The 19,070-nt window shown below is 66.9% G+C and overlaps 1 protein-coding gene across 4 annotated transcripts in view; it reads right to left on the reverse strand.

Annotated features, from left to right (window-relative positions):
• Nucleotides 1–501: 501 nt before the first annotated feature.
• NFIC (nuclear factor I C) overlaps nucleotides 502–19,070 on the reverse strand; it is a 40,032-nt gene continuing 21,463 nt past the window's right edge. For 2 of the 4 annotated variants that reach the window (XM_032712316.1, XM_032712315.1), the window contains exons 3-11: nucleotides 10,716–10,787; nucleotides 10,145–10,219; nucleotides 9,911–10,034; nucleotides 9,268–9,392; nucleotides 7,338–7,466; nucleotides 7,039–7,223; nucleotides 5,534–5,693; nucleotides 3,817–3,902; nucleotides 502–1,717 (exon numbers count right to left, since the gene is read on the reverse strand). In XM_032712316.1, coding sequence (XP_032568207.1) covers nucleotides 1,700–1,717; nucleotides 3,817–3,902; nucleotides 5,534–5,693; nucleotides 7,039–7,223; nucleotides 7,338–7,466; nucleotides 9,268–9,392; nucleotides 9,911–10,034; nucleotides 10,145–10,219; nucleotides 10,716–10,787 — 974 coding nt within the window. In that variant the 3' untranslated portion in view covers nucleotides 502–1,699. The remainder of the gene's footprint in view (nucleotides 1,718–3,816; nucleotides 3,903–5,533; nucleotides 5,694–7,038; nucleotides 7,224–7,337; nucleotides 7,467–9,267; nucleotides 9,393–9,910; nucleotides 10,035–10,144; nucleotides 10,220–10,715; nucleotides 10,788–19,070) is intronic. The other 2 variants (XM_032712317.1, XM_032712318.1) reach the window with 2 other exon arrangements.

The raw sequence follows: 19,070 nt of genomic DNA on the forward strand, positions 1-19,070 counted from the left end.
GTGTCCCCTGGGCGGGGGGGGTCCCTTGGGGACCGGTGTCCTCCGCGGTCTCCGCGGTCCCCCGCCACCATCTCGCTGGGGACACCGGGTGCCTTCGTCCTCTTCCTCCTCCTCCTCGCCTGGGCCGTCGCGGGGGTCCCTCTGCTCTAAGGCACTGCCACATCCCTGTGTCCCCTTCCCGGCCACGGTGCCACCGCGCGGGGCGGGGACGGCTGGGGGCTTCCTCCCGTGCTGCTCCCGGCCGGGGGCTCCTCCGGGGTGGCCGGGACCCCTCCCCGCCGCAGTTCAGGCACTTGACGCGGGGCCGGGGGCTCCGGGGGGCTCCGGGGGGCTTGCTCTGCCCTCGCCCTCGCTCGGGCTCCTTTGCTCCATCCTTTTGTATCAAAAAAAAAAAAAAAAAAAAAAAAAAAGCCCAAAAAACCCCAAACCAGCCGTCCCGACAAGCCAGTGCCGGGGGCTCCACCTCCTCCTCCTCCTCCTCTTCCTCTTCCTTTTTTGTGATTTCTTTTTTTCTTTTCTTCTTTTTTCTTTCTTTCTTTTTTTTTTTTTTTTTGACGATTCCCTCTTAAAAGTGCATTTCCTACAAAATGTGCAACACGAGCGCACCCTCTCCTGCCTCCCACCTGGTACCTGTCCACAGGAATGCATAGCTCAAACACACGGACGCACGGCCCCCCTCGCCCCGGCCCCACGGCCCCCCCCGGGCGCGGGGACACGCCGGGAAACACGCCGGGGGACACGGGGACACGCGTGGGGACACACGGGGCCGGGGCTGCTGCGGGCTGCGGGGGGAGGAAGGCGACCAGAGAGACGGCGACCGGTGCCCCGGAGTGACGGTGGCCGCCCGGGTCCTGTCGGGGCCGTGCTGGGAGGGTCCCCACGCTGTGTCCCCGCGGGGACCGGGGTGTCACCGCCACCACAACCGTTTCTGGCCGTGCCCGCGCACCCTCCGCGGCCAAAAGCCCCCTCCTCCTGTGACACCCGCTCGTGCCACCGTGTCACCGCAGCGCGATGCCACCCACCCCCGGGGCGCTGTCACGGCGCGGAGCGTCACCTGCCCTGACCGCGGGCGCAGCCGATCCGCGGGGCTCGGGTGGCAGGAGGGTCCCCTCAGCCCGCCCCGCCGCGCCCCACCCCAGCCCCGGGGCCCCCCGAGAGTCTGCGTGGGGCCGGGGGGGGCGGCGGAGGGTTTTTTTTTGATCTTTTCTACTCACATAGAGGCAAGAACGAGAGAGTCAAAGCCGTTTGCATATCCGGCGAGCGGCCGGCGGGGCTCGGCACCGCGGCCCTGCAGCCGCTCCGGGAGGCATTGCTGGCACGAGTTGTGTCAGGTCTCAGCGCGGCGCCGGCCGACGGGGTAAATAATAGTGTTTTTTTCTTTTCTTTTTTTTTTTTTTTTCCTGTTTCTTTGTTTTCTGGCGCATCGCCGGGGTGTGGGGGGGAAGGTCCTCCTGGGATGGGTTGTTGTTTTGTTTGTTTGTTTGTTTCCTTTTTAAAACAGTTTGACCCTTTTCCTTCTTCCTTTCCCTCGCTCTTTCCTTCGGGTGTGGGTTTTGCTTGTCGTCGTCGTCGTCGTCGTCGTGAGGCCGCGCTCTCCGTCGTCACCGCAAGGCTGGGCCTGGTGCTCGGGGACGGGGATGTTCCTCTGGGGGTGCCTAAAGCAGAGGAGAAGGGAGGCGAAGGGGCGGCACGGCGGCGGTTATCCCAGGTACCAGGACTGCCGGGAGAGAGGAGAGAGGCCGGCGTTAGTGCTCTGCCCCGCGGAGCCGCTCCGTCCCCGGCCAGTCCCGCCCCGCCCTGGAACAGCTGTCCCCGCGCTGTCCCCTGCTCGGCGCACGGGGCCGGAGTCCCCACTCCCGCACTGAGTTCGTCCGTCCTCAGCACGGCGGCCGCTCGCGTTCCCCTCGGTGGCCGGTCCCTCTGCACCTCCGCGGCAAAGGCGACGCTGCCCAGGGAACGGTGTCGCTCGGGGACAGGTAGGGGGGTGGCACAGCTGGGGACCCCGCGGGGTGGCCCCCCGCCACCCTCCCATTGTTTCCCCCCCAGCCCCAAGTTCAAGTTCATTCCCGATTACCTCATGTCTGGTTTCCGTTGGAAACGAGACAGCTCGGGGCCGCTGCTTCCCTTAACCCTTCCCGGCCCTGCCACACATGACCAGAGCGCGGCAGGTCTCAGCTGCCAATCCCAGGGCACCACCTCCTTCCCCTGTGCCTCAGTTTCCCCAGGCAGGGCAACCGTGAGTCCTGGGGAGACTCTTGGAGTGTGACTGGACACCCACACACAGGGACAGGGACATCTGGAGGTTCTGGGACTGCGAGTGGCCGTGACACTCGGGTCCAGACAGGGACCCTGGCAGCCCCCTGCTCCCCCAAGGCTTTCCCAGCACTGCCCCAGGTCTCCTTTTTAGGGACCCAACGTCCTTGGGGTGCCCACCTCATGCTGCTCTGCCCACGTGTAGGACTGGGGAAACTGAGGCAGGGCGGGGGGCTGCGGTCAGAGCCGGGTCCCCAGTGTTTGTCCCCTGGAACGGCACAGCACGGTCAAGTGTCCCAGCCCATGGTCCCCAAATATTGCACCCTGGCACAGCACAGCACCCTCGGGTGCCCTGTGGCACAGTTCACGGTCCCCAAGTGCCCATGCTCTGGCACAGCTCAGTACCCTATGAGTACTCCCCCTCAGCCAGGGCAGCACCCCAGGGTGCCCCAGCACAGCACCATCCACACCCCCATCCTGTTGTACTGTCACCTTGTCACCCACTGGGCAAGGCTGCAGCCACCTCTCCTGAGTACAGACCACTCATGTCACAGGTGAGGCCAGGAGCTGGCACTCCTGCCCTGGCACCACGGCACTGCCCGCACTGCCAGAGTTGGCTCCCAAACCACCAGTTAGAAAACACCTGGGACTAACAGGAAGCCCCTGGAAAGGCGCACACGACATCCCAGTGCAGCTGGAGCAGCCACGGGCACAGCTGGGCAAGGGCAGGGGCCTGTGCCCACATGGAGAGGGGGTCCTACTTTGGGGATGCTGTGGGCACCTGGGCAGGGTGCTGCCAGGTGGTGCCGGGCAGGGCACAACTGGAGCATGGCAGTGACCTCCCTCTGAAGGACTCGTGGTGGCCCTGAGCCACCAGCAGTGCCCAAGGCCCTGGCACAGGGTGCCCATGGTGGGGATGCCACTGTGGCAATGCCCATGGGAGCAGGGCCACAGCAGTGATGCCAAGGCAGTGATGCCCATAGCAGCAAAGCCCACAGCAGCAGTGCCAGAGCTGCAGTGCCAAGGTAGTGATGCCCACAGTGGCACTGCACGTGGAAACAATTCCACAGTGATGGTGTCCATGGCAGTGATGCCCACAGTGGTGATGCCCATGGTGGCAATGCCCATGGCGGCAATGCCCATGGCAGTGATGCCACTACAGCAATGCCTTGGCAGGGATGCCATGGTGGGGACACCCACAACAGCAGTACCTGCAATGGCCGTGCCAGTGGTGGCAATACCACAGCAGTGATGCCCAGGGAAGTTATACCCACAGTGGCACTGCCCTCAGCAGTGATGCCACAGTGGCAATGCCCAGGACAGTGATGCTGGCAGCGATGCCCACAGCAGCAATACCCATGGCAGCAATGCCACGGCAGCGGCAGTGATGCCATGGTGAGGATGCCACAGTGGGGCTGCCCACATCAGCAATGTCATGGCAGCGACAGCCACGATGGTGATGCCTGCACTGGCCATGCCCACGGTGATGCCCATGGTGATGCCACGGCGAGGGTGCCCGGGGCGAGGGCAGGAGTGTCCCCCCAGCAGCATCCCCGCTCTCACCTGTGCCTGATAGATACTCCCAGGATCCCTTGGTCCTAATCCCACGAAGGTACGGTTCGCAGGGGGCGTGCCTGGTGCAGAGTAGGCTGGGGAACAAACGAGAGCTCATTAACGGGGCTGTGGGTGGCACTGCCATCGTCCCCCCCGGGGCCAGGCCCGGCCCTCTCCCTGGCGCTGCTGGGACGAGAGTCCTGGGCACCGTCCCTGGCTGTGGCCTGACGGCAGGTGAGCGGAGCCCAGGGTGCTGTGCCCCAGGGGTGCTGTGCCCCAGGGGTGCTGTGCTCCTGGGGTGCTGTGCCCCTGGGGTGCTGTGCCCGGTCGGTGCCACCCACGGTTTCGGGGTGATGGCAGGTTGGGGGGCACGGTGCCATGGGGCACAGGCACAGACGGGTGCTCCCTGCCGTGCCCACGCTGTGGCTTCCTGAGCTGAGCTGCCACGGGGCCAGTGTGATGGGAGCCACCAGCTCCACTCAGATGTGTCACTCCATTGCCACCTCCACCTCCCAGCTGAGGGTCCAGCAGTGGGACCCTCAGCCCCACTGAGCTCCTGGGCTCAGCCCCTTCAGAGGTGCAGTGCTGCCAGAGGGGAAGGGGGACTTGGAGCCAGCTGCACCCCTTGGGGACAGTCAGCGTCCTCCAAACACATCCTGTCAAGAGCCTGGGGGAACCGGTACTGCTCCGTCCCTCCCCCTGGCTGCGAGCCCATCACTGGCCAGGACATCCCATTTCATGTCCCATGTCCCCTCCAGATCGGCCATGCCTTGTGTCCTCCACGCCACAGGACCGCCACACCACACGGCCAGCTGGTGGCACCCTGTTGTGGCCTGTTCCCTGGGGACAGTGGCATCTTGCAGGACTCGACCCTGTGGGGACATGGTAGCCACTCAGGGTACCAGTTTCCCATTGGCACTGCAGAACAGGAATAAGAACAACCCCTTCACAGAGTGCAGTGATGGCACAGCGTCCCACCACCATGGCACGTGCCCCAGTGCCAGTCTGGGGGCAACACCAGCTCCCCTCTGGTCCCTGGGCCCAGCACCCCAAAATCCTCCAGGTCAAGACGCCGATGGTCCCTGAGGAGGAGTGGAGGGCAAGAGTTCATCAGCCACTACGCTAACGAAGACCCCCAGGTGCCCCAGGTGCCACCAGCCAAGCGCTCCGGGGGTCACACACGCAGTCCCTGCACCGGCATCACTTCACATCCCCAACCAAACCGGGGTCCCCAGCACCAGGGACCCCCGTGGCAGCGAGAGGACGACAGCCCACACGGCGCACCAGGCACACTGCTCCTACTCCCAGTGCCACCCGCGGGCCCCCTGGTCCCGGGCAGCACTGCCACCACTGCAGTGGAGTGACAGCCACAGAGAAGGCACAGCCTCCCCACAGCATTGCCCGCACGATGGCGTGGGGCAGGACACTGGTCTGGGGAGCCCCGCGGAGGCTCCGCTGTGCTCAGAGGGAGGTGGGGCTCGGGCTGGTCCCTAGGACCAGCACGGGACCCCCCTTGTTGGGCAGCCACCACAAAACCCTGCCCGCTCCGACCTGCCTGAGACCCAGCAAACTCATGGCGTGCCAGCTGCCGCCCTCTCCCCGGCTGCGGGGAGGCCACCTCCGCCAACATCCCCCCAGCGCCGGGACAGGGGGGACACCCTGGGGGGGCTGCGAGAGGAGGGGGCCGGCCGGGCCGGGGAGCGGGGCGGGCGCCGCGGGTGCTTACTGGGTGATGTCGGCGAGGTCGTCCCTCCCTCGGAAGTTGTCGTGGTGGATTTGGTGTCAGGAGAGACGGCCAAGCGGGGCATGCCGGGGGGAGGTGGCGGCGCCAGCATCTGCGTGGGCAGGTAGTGGCTGGGCACTTTCACTTGACCACTTCCATTTAACTGGGGACAACACAGACAAAAAACAGACAGCACAAGCCATTAGGACGCAGGCGCACAGCAGCACGGCCGGGGAGCCCCGGGGAGCCCCCCGGCACGGGCACGGGGCATCCCTCACTGCACACATGAGTTTGGTGGGTCTCAGAGCAGCCCTGAACGGTCGGCGCCGGCGGCAGGTGGGAAATCACAGCGGGGCAGGAGGGTCCGGGGGGCCTGTGGGGGCCATGCCCCAGGGGGACCGTGCCCCATGGTGGCACACGTTGGAGTTGGGGCACTGGATCCTCCTCTCTGCAGCAGCGGGGGGGCCTTTGAAGTGCTGCCAGGGCCTTCAAAGGCTCCTGTGGCAGTGCCCTGTGCCCGACTCGATAGTGGCTGCTCCCGGTCCGGTGTCCATCAGCCCAGCACTGGGCCACTGCACGGGGGAACAGTAGCCACGCCCCTCATCCTGGCATCAGACCTCACCGGTGAGGGGCGACAGATGGGTGGTGGGCAGAGGTCAGAGGGGCTCCCCCAGAGCTGTGCATCCAGGGGGACAGAGTGGGGCATAGGAGGGCTGTGGAAGTAGGAATGCAGACACCCCTGGCCCCCAGCTTTGTGCACCCTTCATGGGGTGTGTGGGGTACTGGGTGTGTGGGGTGATGGCTTGGGGTGCTGCATGCACTGGGTGCTGCATGTGCAAGGTGCTGGTTGCATGGGGTGTGGGGTGCTGGGTGTGTGGGGTGCGGTGGGTGCTGTGTGTGGGGAGTGCTGTGTGTGTGGGGTGTGGGGTGTTGTGTCCGTTAGATGTCGGGTGTGTGGGGTGCTGGGGCAAAGGAAGGCCTACAGCAGCACAGTGTGGCCCTGCCACCCCCGTGGGGACGCTGGGGACACGGCGCAGTGAGGAGCTGGCGGGTCACCCGTGGGCTGTGCAGGCAGTCGGGGGACGCCGAGCCCGTTGCTGTCCCGGGCACGCTGGTGGCTCTGGGCGATGTCACACACCCCTGCCAGTCCCCCTGCTCCCACCATACACCCCAACCCTGGCTGACGGCTCAGCCCCAGCATGCCAGCACCTCTGGTGCCCCGTGCTGAGCCAGGGGATGGCACTTCCATCCCCGGAGGAACACGGTGCCAACACGGAGCAGGCGCAGCGACAACGCTCCCGAACCAATGCATGGCAAGGCCGGAGCTCAGCCCCAGCGAACGCCCCACAGTGCCATCCGAGCACCCCGACTCCCCAGTGCGGCGGTGGCGGTGGTGGTGGCGGTGGCAGCCGGTCCAGGGGACCCTCCTCGGGCAGCCCGGCTGGCAGCAGCTCCCGGTGCCCGTGGCAAGGTGGGCAACGGGTGCGGGAGCGGGGCTGGGTCCTTACCGGTCCGGGCTGCTGGTTGGACGGGTCGCAGGCCAGCGAGACGAGATCTTTGAGCGGGTCCTGCGGGTTGAGATGAGGCGGGTACCGGATGGCCGTGTGCGGGAAGTAGGTGGAGGCCGTCTGGGGGAGGATGGAGGTGGTGGGGAAATGAAGCGCAGACGATGGGTGCGGGCTTCGGGCGATACCTGCAGGTGACAGCAAAAGGGGACACACACCTGTGTCACTCGCTGGCAGCTGCCCCAGCCCCTTGCCCGCTCAGCCCTCGCTCCGTGCCTCGGCTTCCCTGGCGGGACACTCACCACTGTGCACGGCGATGACGGGACGGTGGTGCTGCGTGAAGCTGCTCAGCCGAGGCGAGGAGTCCTGGGGCGATGGGCTGTTGAACGGGGACTTGTCCATCTCTGTCTTCTTCACGGTGGGGGAGATGCCTGGGGAACGTGGGTGCAGAGTCAGGACCTGCTTTGGGACCCCGAATCCTGGGGCTGCCACCAGTCCAGTGCAGGGTTGGGAAGCTCATTCGGGGGCAAGTGGCACCCTGGGGTCAGGGTGGGCATGGGGAGGGTGTGTGGTCTAAGTGTGTGTGTGTGTGTGTGTGTGTGTGTGTGTGCTGTGCACATGCAGGAGGGTGTGCACGAGTGGGGGCACCTCTGGTGCGTACCACACAGGCACGTGGCGTGTGTGCTCCAGCACACAAGTGTGCACACGCATGTGTGTGCACGTGAACATGATCACGTGTGTGCACCAGCACAGCTGCACGCACCCATGTGTGTGTACATGCACGTGTGTACAAATGTGTGTCGCTGCATCTGTGTGTGCAAGCGCACACACGTGTGCTTGTGGGTGCACACAGCTCTGTGTGTGTGTGTGTGTGTGTGTGTGTGTGTGTGTGTGTGTTTGCCCACCTCGGGTGCAGCAGTGGGTGCCCTCACATGTCCCCCTGTGACCCTGCAGCCTCCACTGGGCACCCACCTCTCCTGGCACAGGGGGCTGGGGGCCACAGGAGCTCCTGGGGAGGCTGGAAGGTGCCGCTGGGGGGGTGACCCCTGGAAGCACCGGGTGTCCGAGGGCACGGCAGGGCGCGGGGCCGGGCGGGGGGGCCGGCGGACGCGTTAATCCCCCGTCGCCGTGGCTTTAGCTCCGGCCATTTGGCCCGGGCCCGGTAATGGGTTTAGCTCGTTCTCAGCCGGGCGTTAGGAGGATTTCCCAGAACATCCCGTACGGGATTGCCAACCCCCCTCCCTTCCCTGCTGCCACAGCTGTGCCCCCCTTGCCGGCCCCCCTCAGCCCTGCCCGGGTCAGGCCACCGGTGGGGACAGATACCCTGGCACAGCTCCCTCCATCCTCCATGCACTGCTTTAGGGAGGGGGTTACACCTTCCCCAGGACCTCCTCTGCCCCGCTGTCTGCCCTCTATCACCAGCCCCATGGGGCAGGATGGGGCACACTCCCCATGCACACGGGGCACAGCCCTGGGGCTGGACCTGCTTCCCCCAAACCACCCTCCAAGAGGGTCTGTGGCCCCAGCCCCCCAGCTGGGCACCCCAAGGATTTGGCAGGGTGTGGGGGCTGCTGCAGAGCCCACCCCACTGCTGGGGGAGGCAGAAGAAAAGCCAGGGGGAGGAGGAAGAGGAGCAGCTCCTTCGCCTGCACCTCGGGGCGTGGGAGCTGCTGTGCCAGCCCTGCAGCATCGCTTTAATTAGCCCAGCCCCCCCTTTTCTTAATGAACAGCTAATTGGGGCTGTCTAGACAGGAAGGGGAAAAAAAACGCCAAGCCAGAAAGCTGTCCACAGCAGCGTGGGGCTGGGGGAGATAGTGTGGGACTGGGGGAGGCTGCTGTGGGGCTGGGGGCTCAGATGGCCCTATAGCAAGAGCCTGTGCCAAAATGGGGGGGATTCTGTAGCAACCCTGCAGGCCCCAAAGGGAGCCTATGCCCAAAGTGGGGGGCTACAGAGACACCTGGGCACCCATGGAGAGCCTGTGCCTAAATCAGGGGGCTCTACAGCAACCCCACAGACCCCAGTGAGAAGCAGGGATGTTCTGGGGGGCTCGAGGGTGACACCACAGCCTCCACAGCCAGTGTGTGCTGTGACCTGAGGGCTCATAGGGACACTGGGGCACAGACAGTGCCTGGGTGGTTACATGGGGGTCTGACAGTGCCGCCTGTGGAATGCTGGGAGCAGGATGGGGCCCAAGGACAGCGGGAGGGCACCAGTGAGGAGGTGACACCTACCCCCTTCCATGTCTTCTGTCCAGTTGCGGCTGCTGCTGGTGGGGGAGTTGGAGGAGGTGTAGTACTCGCCCCCCGGGCTGGTGTCAATGTCATCCTCCATGGACCCCGACTTGTGCCGTTTGCTCCTGGGGGCAGGGAAGGGTCACAGAATCATGGAATGGTTTGGGTTGGAAGGACCTTAAAGCCCATCCAGTTCCACCCCCTGCCATGGGCAGGGACACCTTCCACTAGCCCAGGTGGCTCCAAGCCCCGTCCAACCTGGCCTTGGACACTTGCAGGGATGGGGCAGCCACAGCTCCTCTGGACAACCTGTGCCAGGGCCTCCCCACCCTCCCAGGGAAGAATTCCTTCCCAATATCCCACCTAACTTTGCCCTCTGGCAGTGGGAAGCCATTCCCCCTTGTCCTGTCCCTCCAGGCACTTGTGTAAAGTCCCTCTCCAGCTCTCTTGGAATCCCTTTATGCACTAGAAGGGGCTCTCAGGTCTTCCCAGAGCCTTCTCTTCTCCAGGCTGAACACCCCCAGCTCTCCCAGCCTGTCGTGGGTCAGCACCCCCACCTTCCCCACGGCTGTGCCCAGTCTGGCCCTGGTATCACCTTGGCATTGCCCTGGTGTCACCCTGGCACAGCCCTGGTGGCACTCACCCGCTGGAGGAGGTGCTGGGCAGCGTCCTCCTCATGCCGGTGCTGGAGGGGTTCAGGTCGTAGGCCAGGTGGCCCTGCAGCTCCCCCAGGGAGAAGTTTGGCCCCGTGCCCGTCACCACCGGCGCTGTGGAGAGAGAGGGGGGTCAGGGGGGCCTGGCAGGGAGGGGAGCCCTTGGGACACTGCTGTGCCCGGGCAGCCAGGGGGATGGGCTGTGGCATCATGGTGACACTCACTTCGGGACACCTGGATGAGCTCGGTGACACTGAACACCCCTGAGGTGACGAAGCTTTCCTGGAAGTCTGTGGAATCTGTGCAAGAGAGAAGAGAGAGCGCTGAGGGGGCAACAGGGCCACCCTTCCCATCCTGCACTGCCTTGTGATGATGCTTGAAGGCACCCCAACATCCCCAAATCCCCATCTGCCCCTGTCTTCAGCCTCCACTCCACTCCCTGCTCCAGCAAGAGACCACCGTGACTGCTCCTCTCTGCCAAGGACACCCCAGAGCTGCCCTATGCCTTGGTTTCCCTGTGGTTGAGAGTCCTGGCAGGGCTGGAGGCTGCACCCCCATCATGGGATCCCCATGGCAGCTGCTGTCCCCAAGGGATGTGGCCCCAGCTGGCTGTGGGACAAGGCTGAGGCCATGCCCAGCTCATTGAAGGTGCCTGGCCCTGCTGGCTGGGGTTGGGGGGCATCAGAGCCACAGCACGGGGGGCACGACTGCTGGTCAAGGGGGCCCCTCCATGGCGGGGACTCTGGGCTGGGGAGTCCCTCGTCCCCTGGCCCCAGCCCTGCCTGTCCTGCTCACCCAGCGTGATGGGTTTGCTGTCCTCCTGGTCCGAGCCGATGCCTGTCCGGGGGCTGCTGCTCTGCTCTGCATCTGCAAGAGGAAAACCCAGTGGGGTGAGCCCACTGGTGGGAGCCGGGCTTGCCCCCCAGCTGACTGCCCCCTCCTTGCTCTGCTGGGGGGAAACCGAGAGGCACAGGCTGCCCAGCAGCTCCCACCACACAGGATGGCCACCACTGAGCTGGCACGTCCCCAGCACTGGGGAACAGCCACCAACTGGCCCCACCTCGGCCTCCCTGCCAGCAACAGGAGCAGGCAGGGCACTGCGCTGGCATTGCAGGATCTGGGCACTGCTCTGTGCACGAGGGAAACTCCCAGTGCTCGACCTGCCCCCGGGGCAGGGTGATGGTCCCTGGCCACGCTCCTGCACTCCTGCCTCCTCTCCTCCCTCCAGCCACATCTGTGATCCATTGTTGCCCCATTGGGCACTGTCACCACAGCATGGCATCACCTGTGGCACCTCGTCTTGCCTCTGCCAAGCCCTCCGGAGGGCAGCAGGGCTCCAGGGCAGCACCTGCTCTGACCCCTGGAGCCCCATCCGGCACCGCTCCATCCTGGCTAAAAATAACCTGGATCAGACGCTGAGCTCAGCGGCCCCGGCACCCCCTGGCACGGCACAGCAAGGCACAGCCGTGCTCAGGAGCATCCTTCCTCACCTGGCTGCTCCCAAAGCCCTTCCAAAACTTTTGCCTTGCATTTTCTCCACTTCTCCTCCTTCCTCCTGCTCCTCCTCCCACCCCTTGGCCTTCGGCATTTCTCTTTCGCAGCCTTGGCAGATGCCAGGAAAGGGCTGAGACAATCCAAAAACACCATCAAAACCACGCTGCCGCCGCTGCCAGCCCGCCTGTGCGCCTTGGGATTTTTCCCTTTCTCCCCCTTTTTCTCCCCCTTTTCCTTTCTTCCCTTGAGTCTCTCGTGCTCACGTGGCTCCCGGGGTGGTTATCCTTGGCTGGGCAGGATAACCCTGTGGGCAGCAGCACCGTGCCCCCCCCGACCCCGACACCTCTGCATGCTGCCCACTGGGCAGGTTATCCGTGCGGGCAGTGGGGCTGTGCCGTTCCCCACCCTGACACCCCCCACACCACCTCCCACCCCAGCACTCCCATGTGCCCACACCCGCCCCGGGACTGCTCAACACCGACGCCGAATCAGCCATTTTGTCTCCCTGCCCAGCTGCCGCGTTCCCCTCCACCCATCCCGTGCCAGCCTGGCACCCCGCTCACGCCGGCAGCCCCGTGGCACCCTGCCACCAGTCCCCCCATGCCTGCACCCCTGGCTCCCTCCAGGCAGCCATTTTAGGGAGTAGAGACTCCCCCAGGAACGGGCGCAGGGGTTTTTCCCCTCCCGCTTCTCTCCACTTTTCTTTTTTCCCCTCTTTCCCCCATTTTGAAGCTGCCGTGTGCCCGAGTGTTCGGGGAGCGGGCGGTGGCACCGAGCGTGGCACAAACCCTCTGGGAACGGGGGAGTGGTGGCGGGACCCCCCGCGCGACCACGGGCACCGCGTGGCCGGACATGGCCCCTCCTCGCCTCTAAAAACAACAAATCTGGCGGCGGCTCTGGAAGTGGTTAGTGGTGGAGCCCGGCCAAGGCGCGGGGCGGAGGCTGGCGGTCACAGCCCGAGGCCGGCTCGGCTCCCCACAGCCCCCCACCGTGGCCTCAGGGCTCCCCGGTGCCACGCTTGCCCCCCAGATGGCACCCACTTGCCCAGTCCTGGGGTCTTCACTTTCTCAGCAGCCCCCCAGGCCATGCACTCACTCGGTGGCTCTGAGGTGCCCCACACAGCCCTCGGCTCAGCCCAGGGACCCCCCACCATTGCTCACACCGAGATGCCGCACGGGCCTTTGGCCCCCAAACCACCCCAGCCTGGCCCTCGTTCCCCTAGGGCACCCAGTAGGGTCATCACTCACCCTGGGCACCCCCTGGTGCTCCCCATGTCCCTTTACCCCCACACCCTTCCACAGCATTCCCCCGACCCAGCACCATCTATGCCACGCCACCCACCCCATTCCCAGGGGGGCACCTCGAGGACCTGACCCCAAGCCCAGCACCCCAGTCCCACCCACGGCAGCCCGAGGAGCACCGGGGACTTTCCCGAGCTCCGAGGTTTGGCAGCAGGACCAGCCCCTCCCTGCTCCCTGGTGTCCCTGTCGGTGGAGGCAGCGAGGCCAGGGCCGTGGGCTCGGTACCCCCGGCTGTGGGTGATCCTCGTGGCTGGGCGGGCGAGCTCGCCAGCAGATTTCTGGCTGCCTCCTCGGCGCGGGGCGGCCGGGCCAAGCGCTGCTCTCACCGCCATGTGATGGCTGCCTGCGGCTGGCGTGCGCTAAAATGGCGAAGGGAGCCCTGGGCTCCCCCTCCTCGCTCCCCCCAAGGGGCGTTTTTGGGGGGGGGCACCAAATCCAGGACCCAACAAGTGGCTCGGCTGCACCGTGAAGGAGAAAGAAGCCTGTGAAGCCCCTCCTTACCCCCCTCACTGATCCTGCACCCTCCGCACCCCGCTGGGGCCGGGATGGGGGACGGAGCTGGGGGGGCCCTGGTGCCACATTGTGGGGAGCTCAGGGAGGGGGGCTCAGTGCCAGAGTCCCCCCCGGCACGGCGGAGGAGAGCATTGAGTGTCCGAACAGGTCGATCCAATCGCTTTCAAAAATAGCCAAGTGTGTGCCCGGGGGGGGGCGCGGGTGCCTGGGCTCCGGGCCGCGCTGGCAGCCTGGCCCTGTGCCACCCATTGAATTATGGATCTCGCACCCCGGCCCCGCTGGCTGGCAGGGTGCCCCCGGCCCCACGGCGGCACCCGCCCGCGGCCTCGGCGCGTGGGAACGACCCCCGGGCAGCGGGGACGGCCCTGGGGGGTGTCACTGCAGGCCGGGTGCCCCCCGGGGCTGGCGCAGCTGCGGGAGAGCCCTGGCTCGGTGCCCGAGCGCTGACGGTAACAGGGCACGGTGTTACCGGCACCGGCGCAGGCGCACAGGCTGGGGGATGATGGGGGCTGGGGGAGCCGCTGGCGCCGCTGGGTGCGGCCTCAGCCCCCCGACGAGGGCAGCAGCCTTCCTCCTCCTCCTCCTCCTCCTCCTCCTCCTCCTCCTCCTCCTCCTCCTCCTCCAGCCCTGCCAGCCGAGGGCAGGAGATGGACGAGGGTTCAGCATCGCTGCCTGCAGGCTCCTGCCCCGTGCCTCAGTTTCCCTCGGAGCTGGCTTTGGGGGCAAATTGCCCTCCTGCCTCATGCTTGGTGGCCACGCAGCCTCAACACCTCCTCAGGTGCTTATCCAGCCGCCTTCCCCACAGCGGGAATCAGTGGGGCCCAGCGTGAACAGCCTGGTCAGGAGCTGCCAGGGAGGGACCCTATCTGGTCAGGGAGACCCCGGGAGACCTGAGGGAGCCCGAGTGCCGTGGGGCAGTGATCCCACTGCAAGGGCTGGGGTGAGAGACGCTGTGCGAGGGGTGTGAATCGGGGGCCCCTCCCTGTCAGACCCCCAGCACCTCCTACCCCAGTCCCACAGTGGCCCCCCAGGTCCGAGCGGCTCTGCCTGTCCCACTGTCCATCCCGCTGCCGCCAGGCTGGGGTGGCCCTTACATAAACCCGGAACAGTCCCGCTTGTGTAACCTCCTTTATATAATACCCTGAACCGCCGCGTGTGCCGGGTAAATCCTGGCTCAGCCGGGCCGGCCGGCGCGCCGGGGCGCGGGACCCCTCCTCCTTGCTCCTCACAACGTCCCGCTCCCCCGCCCCGGCACCCCCCGCCATGCCCGGGGTGAGACGAGTTTGCTGGGCCTCAGCCACGAGCGCTCGCGGGGGCGGCAGCTTCTGCTCCCCCCGGCGAGCAAAGCCCCGGGGAGGTCCTGGCCGGAGGCATCCCCCGAGGTGGCGGGGCGGTGGCGGGGGGGACGGACGCGCCCCGCTGCCACGTACGCCGGCCGCGGCCAGCTGGCCCGGGCGGGAGCCTGGGAGGGGAGAGCACGTTGGCCGACGGCTGCGAGCGAGCGGCGCTGGGAGCCGAGCGGGTTTGTCCTCGGCCGACCCCGGCCGGCACGGGGAGATGGCAGCGGCCGGGGGGAACCCCCCCAGGCGGGCGGCGCGGCCGCCCCCTCGCTCAGCCCTGCCAGGCCTGGGCTCCATCCAGGGCTGCCGGCGCCCGCGGAGGCGAGCGGGGACAGATGGCAGCGGGCAAAGGGACGGGGAGAGCGGGGCAGACAAAGGGATGGCTGAGCCCCCCCCTCCCTCCCTGGGACCCTCCCGCTGCGGGGTGCTGGCACCCAGCCCCTACGCCCTGGGCTGGGGGCACTTGGGGGTGCAGCTGCTGTGAGGGGGTGAGAGGAAGGAGAGAGGGATGGGAGAGAGAAAAGAGAGAAAGGAAGGAAAGGAGGAAGAAAGAAAAAAGGAAGGAAGAAATGAAAGTGGAAAAAAAGGGAAAGGGACAGGGATGGGGAAAGGGAAATATGCTGCCCGTATCTTGCTGCCCCACCAACCCCAGCCCCACAGCGCAGCACAGCTCAGCACAGCCCCTCAGCACAGCCAGCCCCCTTCTAGAGTCCCACGGGCCCCCACCATGGCCCCCCTTGACACCCCACAACACCACCCCAGGCTCACCACCACGCAGGGCTATGGGGAGGCAGGTTCAAGCCCTCCCCAGGGCTGGCCAAGAGCCCAGCACAGGGGCCAGCGTGGCAGGGGACCCCCGGCCCCAGCTGGCAATGCCAGCCCCGCACGGGGGTGCAGGGGCACGCCGGGGGCTTGCCGACATCTGTTCGCCCCTCCGTGCCCACGGCCGCCGGCGGGAGAGAGCACCGTGGGCATCTGCTGCCCCAGCTGTCCCTTGCCAGCGCAGCACGAAGCCGGGCACCCGGCCAGGATGGCAACTGCGGCCCCGGGGAGGGCACGGCGCCTGCCAGCGCGGGGGGACAGCGGGTGCTGAGGGCGGGGGACGGCAGGTGCTCGCGAGACGGGGCTCGCTCATCTTTTATTCATCGGGTGCCTAACGGAGCGGGGAACCTCTCTGGCCCCTTGTACCTCCCCGGCAGCACAGGACGTGGCACCCCGTGCCAGCTCCCCCCAGCAGGCACCGAGACCGCGGGACTGAGTACGGGGCAACTCGCTCCGGTGGTGACGCGGGGTCGGGGCTGGCAACGGGCACTGCGGGGAAGCCGGCCGGCTCCGGCACGCCGGCGGCTCGGCGCACTGCGGGAGAGCAGGGGAAGCCCTGACCTCCCCAAGGTCGCCGGCACATCGATCCGGAGAGCTCGAGCACATGGAAACCGCCCCGGCCGTGCCAGCGCCGGGCTCGCAGCGGGGCCGGGCACAGGGACGGAGGGACCCCGTGTGGTGACAATGACGGGGACGGGTGGCTGGGGGATGGCACCCCGGTGCCACTGACCCTCTCAGCCCCCCTCTGCAGCACACAGCTCTGGGGGCAGAACCCAGCCCCTGCGGACTCTCGTACCCTTGTGCCCTTTCCCGGGGGTCTCCTCCCGGACCGGCTGGGCTCTGCCTACCTCGTTCCCCTCAACCTCGGTCTCCCTGGATGTTCGGCTGGGAGCGGAGATACCTGGAGCAGGGGGAGGGGTTTGCCCATGCCCATTTGTGTGCCGGGGGGGGGCTCTCCAGCCCCCCTGCCCGCCGGTGCCCAGCTCTGCGAACGGCAGATCCCAAATATTGTGAACCCCCATCAATCTTCCCGCGACCCTGCCGATAAATATTTGCGCGGGGGCTGGCGGGGCGGCGGTGCCCGGGGAAACGCCTGCCCCCTCCATCTGGAGGGGCTGAGCAGACGCTTGGCACGGCCGGCCTGGCACGGCCACAGCGCGCCTGGGACGAGAGCCCTGGCACGGGCTCCCCGGCAGATTGGTGCCATCTGCCTCGCGCCGCAGCCAGCGGCGAGGCTGGTGGGGGGAGATAAGGGGCTGCCAGGCGGTGGGAGACGCAGATGCTGGCATGGCGTGGGGGTCCCTGCCCCCCCCCGCGTGCTTTACGCTGGCGGCGGCGTGGCCAGGGCTGCCAGGAGCTGGATGCCACCTTGGGGCCAGCCGCCTGCTTGCCCTGGGCACCCATCTGCTCCCACCCCGCTCGGCCCGGGGGGGCTCAGCCACCGGGCACTGCCAGTGGAAGCTCAGTCAGGAGCCTCGACCCCCTACCCTGCTGAGCACGGTGGCTGGGGGGGCCCCAGAGCACCCCAAAGGGTGAGGGGCCGGCACTGACCCTGCCCTGCCTCCTGCCCACGGCTGGGGTGGGAATGGGGGCCAGGGATGCCAGGTAGCAAGATGGAGATGCAAGGACAGCAGGGATGGGGATGAAGGGATGGGGATACAGGGGTGGAGGCACAATGGTGAGGGCGCAGGGAGGGGGTCCGTGGAGCTGGGAAGCACTGAGGGGAGGGTGCAGGGGGAGGGGCACTGTCCCCCCCAGACTGGCTGCTGCTTTCAGGAGCTTCTGGAAGGAATCTCTCCGTAATGCTCCCAAGGTCCTGGCACCATCGGCTGGGGAGATTGATTACCATTTTACTGCAATGCTTTTGACTTTCACCAGCGACCTCCGAGCTCCCCCCAGCCCCCCCCCCCCACCGCTGCACACCCAGCTCTGGGCTGCAGCGCCGTCCCCTCCCCCACTGCGGTGTGCACAGCCCAGCCCTCACCCAGCCCCGCACCCATCCCGCACCCATCCTGCTCCCATCCTGCATCCAGCCCTGCTCCCACCCTGCATCCAGCCCTGCTCCCATCCTGCATCCACCCTGCACCGAGTTCTGCTCACATCCAGCACTCATCTTGCATCAAACCCCGCTCCTATCCCGCACCAATCCCGATCCCATCCCGCCTGGAGGTGCCGGGGGTGCAGCGCTGGGCGCAGGATGGGTGCGAGATGTGCTGGGGCCGGTGCTGCTCTGGGGAGTGGACCCAGGCAGCCGGCATCCCCTGCACCCCACGGCGACCCCCGGGACCAGCAGGGTGGGATGGGGTCTCCCACCAGCCCGGCACTGCTCGTGCCTCAGTTTCCCCATCCAGAGGCAGGGAAATCCGAGCGGCGCTTCCCGGCAGACGGATGGGGGGGGAGAGCCGAGGGGCAGAGCTCGCCCTTGGCATCGGTCCGGGTGGGCCGGTCGGGCGCTCGGCACCCCCGAGGATGCCTCAGACGGCGGGAGGGGAGCGCAGGGCCGGGGGCTCCTCCATCCTCCCCCCTCTCCGGCGTTGCCAGAGCAGCGGCTGGGAAATTGTGCTGACACCGGCAAAACCGGGCGGCGGGGGCGGGGGAGCGCGGGCGCACGTGCTCGGGCTGATAACGGGGGGCCGCGGGGGCTGCGGGGAGCCCGGGCTGCCCGGCCGGGGGGCCCTGTGCGGGCGAGACCCTCCCCTTTGGGGCTGGGGATGCTGCGGGAGGCCGGGGGGAGCGGGCAGGCAGGGCAGCGGAGGCAGGAGGGGGCAGGAGCGGGCAGGAGGAAGCAGGCAGGAGGAAGCAGGCAAGAGGAAGCAGGCAGGATCAGGCAGGAGGGGGCAGGCAGGACCGGGCAGGCAGTGTGTCGGGAGAGGGAGCAGGCAGGAGGGAGCACGCAGGAGGGGGCAGGTAGAAATGGGCAGTCAGAAATGGGCAGATAGGCAGGAGCAGGCAGGCAGGAGGGAGCAGGCAGGAGCAGGCAGAAGGGAGCAGGCAGCCTGCTGGGTAGGGAGAAGGCCAGTGAGCCCACAAGGCCGTAGCACAGTGATCCCCAGCACCCCCTGAGTGCTGTCACCCACCCTGGCCATGCCATGCAGGGCCCCACCAGTGCAGTGGCTGCTCCCATATCCCTCCTTCCCTCAGTTTCCCCACCAAGGTGTGAGGCCAGAGACCCCCTTGCCAGGCACAGCCTAATGGAACGTGCCCACTGCACACTGGAGCCAGGCCATGCCGAGCACCCACCACCCAGCAGCACCCTGGAGGTCCCATGCCACCGCTCCTGGCCCATCCTGGTCCCCCTTAACCGGAGCCAGAGCGACCTTAACAGCAAAAGTGAGAGGCTGCCAGGCCTTATCAGAGAGTATTTACAGCCGCTGTGTTCCCAATTAGACAGTCAGGTGACTGCGGCTGCTGGAGACCCAGACACCGGGGTCAAGGTCGTTGGTGGGGGCCTAGGGGTGGCAGAGGGGCAGCCACCTCCCCGGGGACACCAGCTGGCCATGGCATGGTCAGGGAACCTGCCAGCACAGCACCCCAGTGTGGCACACCAGGTGGTAATAGGGGACCCCATCGCGGCTGCCATGGGGGTCCTGGTCCCTGCTGTCGGCACGGCCACTGCAGGGCTCCCAGTCCAGCGTCAGGGTGCTCCCAGTCCAGCGTCAGGGTGCTCCCAGTCCAGCCCA

Source organism: Chiroxiphia lanceolata, chromosome 27 (genome assembly GCF_009829145.1).
Source record: "Chiroxiphia lanceolata isolate bChiLan1 chromosome 27, bChiLan1.pri, whole genome shotgun sequence".
NCBI classification, from domain to species: domain Eukaryota; kingdom Metazoa; phylum Chordata; class Aves; order Passeriformes; family Pipridae; genus Chiroxiphia; species Chiroxiphia lanceolata.